This window comes from Lycium barbarum, chromosome 4 (assembly GCF_019175385.1).
Source record: "Lycium barbarum isolate Lr01 chromosome 4, ASM1917538v2, whole genome shotgun sequence".
In the NCBI taxonomy this organism is placed as follows: domain Eukaryota; kingdom Viridiplantae; phylum Streptophyta; class Magnoliopsida; order Solanales; family Solanaceae; genus Lycium; species Lycium barbarum.
The window spans coordinates 27763443-27774345 of record NC_083340.1 but is presented as its reverse complement, the minus strand read 5'-3'; the positions used below and the strand labels follow the sequence as shown (position 1 = coordinate 27774345).

At 35.3% G+C, this 10903-nt stretch overlaps 1 protein-coding gene across 1 annotated transcript; it reads left to right on the top strand.

Moving 5' to 3' along the window:
* Positions 1-3022: 3022 nt before the first annotated feature.
* LOC132635695 (TMV resistance protein N-like) lies at positions 3023-8230 on the top strand. The gene is made up of 5 exons (XM_060352194.1): positions 3023-3798; positions 4099-5185; position 5249; positions 5859-6157; positions 6767-8230. Exons 1-5 carry the CDS (start codon positions 3296-3298, stop codon positions 8090-8092), a joined length of 3216 nt encoding a protein of 1071 aa, XP_060208177.1. The 5' UTR covers positions 3023-3295; the 3' UTR covers positions 8093-8230.
* Positions 8231-10903: the final 2673 nt, after the last annotated feature.

Sequence of the window (10903 nt, the reverse complement as noted above, 5' to 3'; positions counted from 1 at the left end):
ATCAAGGCATTTGTAAAATCTCTTAGTTGAAATATTGTAAGCGGTTTTTTTCCTACATTACTTCCAACTCCTTGCTAATCAACTCTTCAAACTTGAATATCTTAATATTTGGCTGTTCCGTGATTTTATCCTTATAGTGCTTAATTGGCCAAGAAATTAGAATTGCATAGGTAGTTTTGATGAAATCAGAATTGCATAGGTAGTTTTTGGTGGTCTTGATACACTTGTGTCTTGGATTATATGTTTTTTTAATAAAATCATTATTTGTGGAGTCTGAATTTTTACACTTATATGGATATTAGAAGTCATCAATGAATAGGTTCAAAAGTTAATCGACTGTTTAACTAGCTCTATATATGTATATATAGGTAGGAAGACGAACAAACACTCAGCGGCAAAGGCCAAAAGACCTATAGTAGCAAAATTGTCGCCGTATCAAGCGAAATAGGACTTCATGGACGTTATGACAAACACTGCAAGTTGCACCACCACTGGGGATTTTCGTAGAAGATACACAATATTCTTTCTTTCTAAAGAGAATTACAAGGTATGGATCCACTTTTGTTTTCACTTTCCATAAAAAAAATAGTACTGCTATTGATAGGTCGTTATCTTCAATCACAATGAATGGATGAAGTTAAGTCGTCGACAAAGAAATGAGTTGATTTCTCATATGGTCACTCAACAACATAGAAAATTGGAATAAAGAAGAGAGATGATCATTAGTTGAATGACCATATGAGAAATCTAACTCTAAAGAAATTGCTAGGATATTACCCTTCTTTTTATTTGCAGCTTCATCGGCTTGTACTTTTAGTTGTCCATTGTGTACATATAACAGTGGAGCTTTGGTGCAAGGAGGGTTGGGTCTTTGAAGGAACTTTCATACTTGCTATATTACGGATCAAGGAATCCCCAATAATAATTCTGATCAGAATTAGAGTAGAGCATTAACAATTCTGCTCATTATTATGTTCTTCACATTTAGTTGGTAAATCGTATTTCTCATTTAAAATAGCCTTATACTGTGTTTTTTTAAAGCTTTTGGTCCTTCACTAGAACAGGTCCCTCCATGAAAAAGTGAGCAAAATAATTTCTATTGTCTTGACACCATAAGTTTTCGCTTGCACTACCTAGCTTCAAAAACTTTACAGGGGAATTGACGAAAGGTGACAATCAAGTTTTTTTTTCTATGACAGTGGTGTACACACTGGCTTGTGCACACAATGTGATGTTCCAACATGGACATTCAATTTAGGAATAGAGGGAATAAAGCAACTTCTTAAAGGATACACAAGAGTAGCTGGAAAGAAAAACATGAAATATGTGTTCATTTCACTCTATATAGATTCTGAAAATTGCTTATTAAACTAACAAATATGCTTTGGAAAAGTAACATTCTTTTGTTTCCACTTTTCCATTTGCACAAAGAAAATAGGACCATGGTGCTTTTAATTGGTTGTTATCTTCAATCACAATGAAGTCTAGTCGTCTTGCAGTTGCTGTCGGTGACAAAGAAATTGTATTACCTTACTTTACCCATTAATATAGTATTTTAAAATATCAAATACAAGCTCACAAATTGTTGAGTAAAGTTTCATCTTTATCCGTTTTGTTTAGATTATTTTTATTAGAGAAATATTTTGCTAGACGAAGACTTTTCGACTTTCTTGGAATATTAAAAACAATTCAATCAATTGGTTAGTATGACAACAATTTTTGGCAAAAGAGAGAGGGGCTCTGGTGTTTGGACTTCTAGAGCAATAATTCTATCCAACTGGTGAAACTTCTCACAAATTTTCGTTTCTTCACATTTGGGATGTTCTTCCACGTATAGTCTTTTATTTGTAGCTTTTATCGGCTTGTACTTTGAGCTGTCCATTGTGTACATATAACAGTGGAGCTTTAGTGCAAGGAGGGTTGGGTCTTTGAAGGAACTTTCATACTAGCTTATATTACGGATCAAAGAATACTCAATAATAATTCTGATCAGAAGTAGAGTAGAGCATTAACAACTCTGTTCATTATTATGTTCTTGACATTTAGTTGGTAAATCGTATTTCTCATTTAAAATAGCCTTATACTATGTTTTTTTAGCTTTTGGTCCTTCACTAGAACAGGTCCCTCCATGAAAAAATGAGCAAAATAATTTCCATTGTCTTGACACCATAAGTTTTCGCTTGCAATACCTAGCTTCAAATACTTTACAGGGGAATTGACGAAAGGTGACGATCAATGTTTTTTTTTTTACGACAGTGGTGTACAAATTAAATGGCTTGCGCACACAATGTCGTTTTCCAACATGGACATTCAATTTGACTAGAGGGAATAAAGCAACTTCTTATAGGATACACAACAGTAGCGGAAAGTAAAACATGAAATATGTGTTCATTTCACTCTATATAGATTCTGGAAATTGCTTATTAAACTAACAAATATGCTTTTGGAAAAAGTAACATTATTTTGTTTCTACTTTTCCATCTGCACAAGGAAAATAGGACCATGGTGCTTTTAATTGGTTGTTATCTTCAATCTCAATGAAGTCAAGTCGTCTTACAGCTGTCGTTGGTGACAAAGAAATTGTATTACCTTACTTTTACCCATTAATATAGTATTTTACAATTTCAAATACAAGCTCATAAATTGTTGAGTAAAGTTTCATTTTTCTCCGTTTTGTTTAGATTATTTTTATTAGAGAAATATTTTGCTGGACGAAGACTTTTTCAACTTCGTGGAAAATTAAAAACAATTCAATCAAGTGATTAATATGACAACAATTTTCGGCAGAGAAGAGAAAGGGACGTTGGTGTTTGGACTTCTGGAGCAATAATTCTATCCAACTGGTGAAACATCACACAAATTTTCGTTTCTTCACATTTGGGATGTTCTTCCAAGTATATTCTTTTAATTGTAGCTTTATCGGCTTGTACTTTGAGCTGTCCATTGTATACATATTATTGTGGAGTCTTAGTGCAGGAGCCACAAAGGGTGGAGGGGTGGGTTTTTGAAAGGAAGTTCCCACTTCCTTCAGTTACAGTTCAAAGAGTATTAAGAAGCTTCACAGAAATTTCCTACTTCTTACTATTGTTATAAATAATATTCAATGATAATGTATCACATCTAATGCTACAGTATATACCAGTTGACTAGACCAATAGCAATAATTCTGTGGAGTAGATTTGAAGTCCTATATATAACTTCGTCCAAAATATCATCAATTTATCTCCTATCACAACCACAAATCTATCCACACAGTTTATTTTTCTTCTCAATTTTCAACAAATTAACTAAATCAATGGCATCATGTTCTTCTTCTGTGGGTAATTCACAGTGTCCTCGATGGAAGTATGATGTCTTCCTAAGTTTTAGAGGCAAAGATACTCGCAGAAATTTTACAAGTCACTTGTATGAAGGTTTGAGAAATAGAGGAATATTCACCTTTGAAGATGATGAAAGGCTAAAGCATGGCACATCCATCACAGAAGAACTCTTGAAAGCTATCCAAGAGTCTCAAGTTGCCGTTATCATTTTCTCAAAGAATTATGCTACATCGAGGTGGTGCTTAGATGAACTAGTGAAGATCATGAAATGCAAGAACGATAATGGACAAACTGTCATACCTGTCTTCTATGATGTGGATCCATCAGAAGTTCGAAACCAGAGGGAGAGCTTTGCTGAAGCCTTTGTCAAACATGAATCAAAGTGTAAGGATGATGTTGAAGGAATGCAGAAGGTGCAAGGATGGAGGACTGCCCTAACTGCTGCCGCAAATCTAAAAGGATATGACATCCGCCAAGGGTGAGTAAAAAAATATATGCAATTATTTAATTTTATATGTACATTAGACATTAGAAATATTTTATTTCATGATTTCTGGTAACAAGGATTGACAGATGATTTATATGTTTTTATCTGCTAGAAGACATTATAGTTCCTATCACTTGAATTCCTCATTAACATTCTTACATATATAATATTCGGATTAGTTAAGAGTTTAATTTATGTGCAGTTTTTTTATATATTTATGCATCAACAATATGAAATACTTACTAATTCTTGACTTTCTTACATCCACAATTAATCTTCTTATTTATGTAGGATTGAGTCAAAGAATATTCAGCAGATTGTCGAGCAAATTTCTTCCAAATTATGCAAGAGTGCTTCTTTATCTTCTTTGCGAGATGTTGTGGGAATGAATGTTCATTTAGAGAAATTAAAGTCCCTACTTGATATGGAAACTGATGATGTTCGGATTGTGGGGATATGGGGCATGGGAGGTGTTGGTAAGACGACAATAGCAAGAGTTATTTTTGATACTCTATATTATCAATTTGAAGCTGCTTGTTTTCTTGCGGATGTAAAAGAAAATGAAAAAAAGAATCAACTGCATTCTTTACAAAATACCCTTCTCTCTGAACTGTTAAGAAGAAAAGATGATTATGTCAATAATAAGTTTAACAGTAAAGACATGATTCGGAGCAGACTTTGTTCTAAAAAGGTGCTAGTTGTGCTTGACGACATAGATCATACTGATCATTTGGAGTATTTAGCAGGTGATCTTGATTGGTTTGGTAATGACAGTAGAGTTGTTGTAACAACTAGAAACAGACATCTCATAGAGAAGGATGATGCAATCTATGAAGTGACTACACTACCTGATCATGAAGCTACTCAATTGTTCAATCAACATGCTTTCAAAAAAGAAGTTCCAAGTAAGTGTTTTATGAAGCTTTCCTTGGAGGTAGTAAATCATGCTAAAGGCCTTCCTTTAGCCCTCAAAGTGTGGGGTTCTTTCTTACATAAAAGGAATATAAATGTGTGGAGAAGTGCTATAGAGCAGATGAAAAATAACTCTAGTTTAGAAATTATTGACAAGCTCAAAATTAGTTATGATGGACTGGAGCCCATACAACAAGACATATTTCTAGACATAGCATGCTTCTTACGAGGGAGGAAAAAAGATGAGATCGTGCAAATTCTTGAGAGCTGTCATATTAGAGCTGAATATGGATTGGATAGCCTATTTGAAAAATCCCTTGTGTTTCTATCTGAAAAAGATACGATTGAAATGCATGATTTAATACAAGATATGAGTAAATATGTGGTGAACATGCAAAAGGAACCGGGAGAACGTAGTAGACTGAGGCTCGCAGAAGATTTCGAAGAAGTGGTGGTCAACAATACGGTTAGTAGGCTAAACAATGCAATACTTTTCAATTTCTATTCTTCATGTTCCAAAGACATATAGGGTCAATTCCAAATGTTTGTTTCTCTTGCTTCAAATTCTCGCACGTAAGTCATTTTACTTGTTTACTTTAGTAGGAGAAGCAAATGAAAAATTAATTGCCTAATGCGGCCTAATTTTTCTGAATTAGACTTGTAGCTTCTTAAGTTGTTCAATCCAACTTCATTCTTTGGATTAATTTGAAATTTGTATGATATTTTATACATAACAACTCAATCATGAATTCTTTTTGCCGTGGTTATTTTTTATTTTCGAAAATGACAATTTGTTGGTACTATTTCAATTACATCTTTGTTTTATCACAACATAAAAAGCTTTTAGACCTGACTCTAAAGAACATCTCGGAAAATGTATTATTAGAAAAAATTATTATAGAATTTAATTATAGATTTAATTGCACAAAGTATTTCCCTTAAGCAACATATTCTGAAAAGAGACCTAAATAATATACTACCTTAAAAGTTTTTAACAGTGCTCTTCTAGAACTTCAAGTGCAACAATAAATAGTACAAAACATGACGAGATTTGTCATCGCAAGGAGTGAGTAAGTAGTTATATTGACAAGCAGATTTATACAACATTTAAAGTTTTATACTAATGATCTTTTTACCAGGGGACCAAACAATTGAAGCAATCTGGTATCCTTATTTTAATAATATTTCTTTTAGCAAAGAGGCCATGAAAAATATGAAAAGGCTTAGGATATTATACATACGTGGGAACGTGAATCCAAATATCGATGATGGCTCCAATTCCCATGATGGTTCCATTAAGTACCTCCCCAACAACTTGCGTTGGTTTGTCTGGAATCACTATCCTTGGGAATCACTGCCAGCTAGTTTTGAACCCAAAAGGCTTGTCCATCTTCAACTCGTGTCCAGTTCACTGCATTATTTATGGACGGGAAGAAAGGTACATTAGCTGAATTATGTTTATTTTAGTTTTCTCTGCGACTATCGTCGTCCTGATATTGGCAAATATTATTATTGCTTTTGTCCTGTTGTATTCGAGATACTTCCTATGTTGGCTTTTCCTAGGATTGTGATGCATGTCCTTAGATGAAAAATGTTACATTAATTCCAAAACTAAAATATATGCATTATGCATTATTTTGGTCTGTTCTTAGATTTGTTGACCATATCAGACATGGTTTTATTGCCAAATATGATTTTATATATTCTTTAAATATGCGGAATCACACCCTTAATATTGTGGAAGATATGGCTTGATATTGTGCAAGATATACACCTAGAATCATGCTTGTAATTATGTAGGTATTTGTGTATAAATAGTCTCTAGTTCATGAATTGTAAATCACAAAATATATAGAACCCTTTCAATCTCATATGATTCTTGATTTATCAATAGTTTTCAAGATTGATATAAGATCTTTATGTCTTTTTTCAAATCGTCCCATCATCATTTTAAGTAAGAAGCTCAATTTTAAAACTCACTCAAGTATTTTCCATATTACCTTGTTGTTCATTTTTTTCTATCTCATTCCTTTTTTTATTTGAACAGCATTTTCCGTATCTACGGATGCTAAATCTCAGCGGCTCTAAGCACCTGATGCAAACACCGGATTGCTCGGGGATGCCAAATTTGGAGTATTTGAGTCTGTCAGATCATAGTAATCTTGAAGAGGTTCACCATTCCCTGGGATGTTCCAAAAAACACGTTGAGTTAAAGTTGCGTGATTGTAAAAGCCTTAAGAGGTTTCCATGTGTTAACTTGGAATCTCTTGAATATATGTATCTACAAGATTGCTCTGGTTTAGAGAAATTTCCAGAAATCCTAGGAAGAATGAAGCTAGAGTTAAAGATTCACATGGGAGGCTCTGGGATAAGGGAACTACCATCATCTATCCAGTACCAAACTCATATTGCCAAGCTAGATTTGAGCTGTTTAAAGGACCTTGTAGCTCTTCCAAGCAGCATCTGTCGGTTGAAAAGTTTGGTTAGTCCAAATGTGTCGTATTGCTCAAAACTTGAAAGCTTGCCAGAAGAGATAGGGGACTTAGAAAACTTGGAGCAGCTTGATGCTAGAGATACTCTAATCTCACAACCTCCGCCTTCTGTTGTCCAGTTGAACAAGCTTAAATTCTTGAGTTTTGTGAAACAAATATCAGAAGTAGGCCTCGAAGATGGAGTGCACTTTGTGTTCCCCCCAGTGGCTAAAGGACTACGCTCATTGGAAATCTTGAATCTCAGTAACTGCAATCTAATAGACGGAGGGCTTCCGGAAGACATTGAATGTATATCCTCTTTGAAAGAGTTGTATCTCGCTGGAAATAACTTTGATCATTTGCCTCGAAGCATAGTGCAGTTTGGTGGTCTTCGATTATTAGACTTTTCAGATGGGAAGAAGCTTAAAGAGTTGCCAGACTTAATGGGGATGCCAAATTTGGAGACTTTATATCTGTCAAATTGCATGAATCTTGAAGAGATTCATCATTCCCTGGGATTTTTAAAAAAGCTCTGTACATTAGAATTGACTAACTGTAAACGCCTTAAGTGGTTTCCAGCTTTGTGCATTGATTCCCTTGAATATCTGTGGCTACAGGGGTGTTCTAGTTTACAAAATTTTCCAAAAATCCTTGGAAGCATGAAACTGGAGTTAGAGAATCACATGCTAGACAGTGTGATAAAGGATTTAGATTTGCGGGGTTTAGAAATTCTAGCACTCCCGATCAACATTTGTAAGTTGAAAAGTTTGGTCAGTCTAAATGTATCGAGTTGCTCAAAACTTGGAAGTTTTCTAGAAAGAATAGGGGATTTAGAAAACTTGGAGTGGATTGATGCCAAAAATACTCGAAATCACAGCCTCAGCCCTCCATTGTCCGGTTAAAAAATCTTAAATTCTTGAATTTTGCAAAACAAAAATCAGAAGTAGGCCTCAAATATGAAGTGTATTTTGTGTTCCCTCAGGTGAATGAAGGGTTACGCTCATTGGAAATTCTGAATCTTAGTTACTGCAATCTAATAGATGGAGGACTTCCAAAAGACATAGGATCTGTATCCTCATTAAAAGAGTTGTATCTCACCGGAAACAATTTTGAGTATTTGCCTCGAAGCATAACCCAACTTGGTGTTCTTCAATTCTTGAACTTATCTGATTGTAGGAGGCTTAAAGAGTTGCCAGGTTTCATGGGGATGCCAAATTTGGAGACTTTGGATTTGTCAAATTGTATGAATCTTGAAGAAGTTCATCATTCCCTGGGATTTCTCAAAAAGCTCTTTAGATTAGAATTGACTAATTGTAAACGGCTTAAGAGGTTTCCAGCTTTGTGCATCAATTCCCTTGAATATCTGTATCTACAGGGGTGCTCTAATTTAGAAAATTTTCCAGAACCTTGGAAGCATAAATTTGGAGTTGAAGAGTGAGATAAGGTACCTAGATTTGAGAGATTCAGAAAATCTTGTAACTCTTCGGAGCAGCATTTGTAGGTTGAAAGGTTTGGTTAGTCTAAATGTACCGGTTTGCTCTAAGCTTGAAAGTTTTCCAGCAGAGATAGGGGATCTGGAAACGCTTAATGGCACATGCACTATAATGTCACGACCTCCGTCTTCCATTGTCCGCTTGAACAAAGCTTAAATTCTTGAGTTTTGCAAAACAAAAATCAGAAGTAAGCCTTGGCTGAAGGATTATGCTCATTGGAAACTTTGAATCTTAATAACTACAAACTTCCGGAAGGCATTGGATCCTTATCCTCTTTGAAAGAGTTTATCGTAGGGGAAATGATTTTGAGCATTTGCTTCAAAGCATAGCCAACTTAGTGCTCTTCGATCCTTTGACTTAACAGAGTGCAAGAGTCTTGCACAGCTGCCAGGACTTCCACCAAAATTAGATGCATCGCATGCAGATTATCATCTGGCTCTGAAAAGTTTTCATAGTTTAGCGACCAACAAGAACTTACAGCTGGTGATCCTCACACCACAGTCAATTTGCCTGAGAATCGGTATGTATCTGATAACTTCTTGGTACTTGTTCTATGTCACTCTGGCAGCTTAATTGAAACCAAAGCTCATTTGATTCCCTTATATGATGACAGGATGTCATGGATATGTCCCAGATTCTTGCCTTGTGCAACTATTCAAAATATTTTCCAGAATTTAATTTTCATTTTTTCTTGGTACCTCTTGCTGGTTCATGAGTAATGAGATACATCTAAAGCAAATGGAAAGCACCGAATGACTGTGGGCTTATTAGGTTACCTTTCTCTGGAGAAATGGAGTTGGGATTTCGTTTGTTGTATAAAAATGAACCTGAGCTTGAGGCCAGGCTAAAAATGAGGAAAAATAATGGCGGTTCTTTTTGCATAATTGGCTCTAAAACGGTTCTCTGAGATAAAATATTTTGTCTCTTTAATTACTTTACTTACACTTTTCAATGTGAATGAAGAACTAGGCTTTCTCCTAGATAATTAATTAATTAACTTTAGCAATACATTTTTGTCGGGGCCATTTTCATAGCTATACCAAGTTAAATGTGGAGGTTCAATTCAGGATTGGAGCAAATAGCTTCTTTTTTTCCAGAAAATAAACAACAGTAGGAAAGAGAAACATTAAATATGTGCATTTGTTTCATTAAAAGTTCCTACTGATTGCTGTTTCATTTGGAATCCTAATCATAGAAGTACCAGATTTTAAGCAAAACTTACTAATACTCCCGATGATTGTTACATTTGGGCAAATCTCTGTTTTTACTCTGGATGTCTTAATAGGATAAATTTCCGGATTTAACTTTTAAATACAAATGTCTTTCTTGTTATGGTAGGGAGTTGGGAAAACGATGAAACAATTGAAGATGCAGTTCAGCGTGAGACAGTGGAGGAAGCTAGAGTACGAGGTGAAGTTGAAGTTCGTTCTCCCTCGTGAAGGTGACAATGGAGGAAGCTGAGTATGAGGTGAAGTCGAAGTTCGTTCTCCCTTGTGAAGGTGAAAATAAGCAACGCAGTCTTTGTGTTGACTTGCCTATTACATCAGATAATATAACAGAACACTAATTGTGGTAGAGTTAAAGGCTTATGATCTTTCAAATGTCTTGCAAAATAGATACCAAATGTTACGTAGAAGCCCTTCCCTAATTCATGGTTAGGCGTGATGTGATCAATTTTAATTAGGAATATGCAATCTTTTTTTATCTTACCGTCCGCTGTTTCTTTTTGACGTTGATCTTGAAAAAGTAATAACATGTAATAACATCATTGAAAAACATTCAGCAAAAGAGAATTTGAAGCATGAATATGAGTTATCTTCCTCTGTTGTATGGTTAGCATAGAGGTCTGATGTTCCCTTTTAGGATAAGAATTTGAAAGAAAACAACTGGTAGAGAAAGGTACATATGTCAAAAAGCACCTTAACACAACAGCAAGCACATATATTGCTTTCACAAAAGGAAAATTGCAGTGCCAACATCATAATGCTAAAAGGAAAATAACTTTCTCACGTAACCATGGTCTTGGTCACTACCCAGTGTAATCCCACAATAGTGGGGTCTGGGGAGGGTAAGATGTACGCAGCCTTACCCCTACCTGGGTAGGGAGGCTGTTTCCGATTGACCCTCGGCAACCCTCCTCCTTTATCCGGGCTTGGGACCGGCAATGTGAGCGAGCTCACACAGGCGGAGTTTTTCTCACGTAACCATCAAAAGATTAAA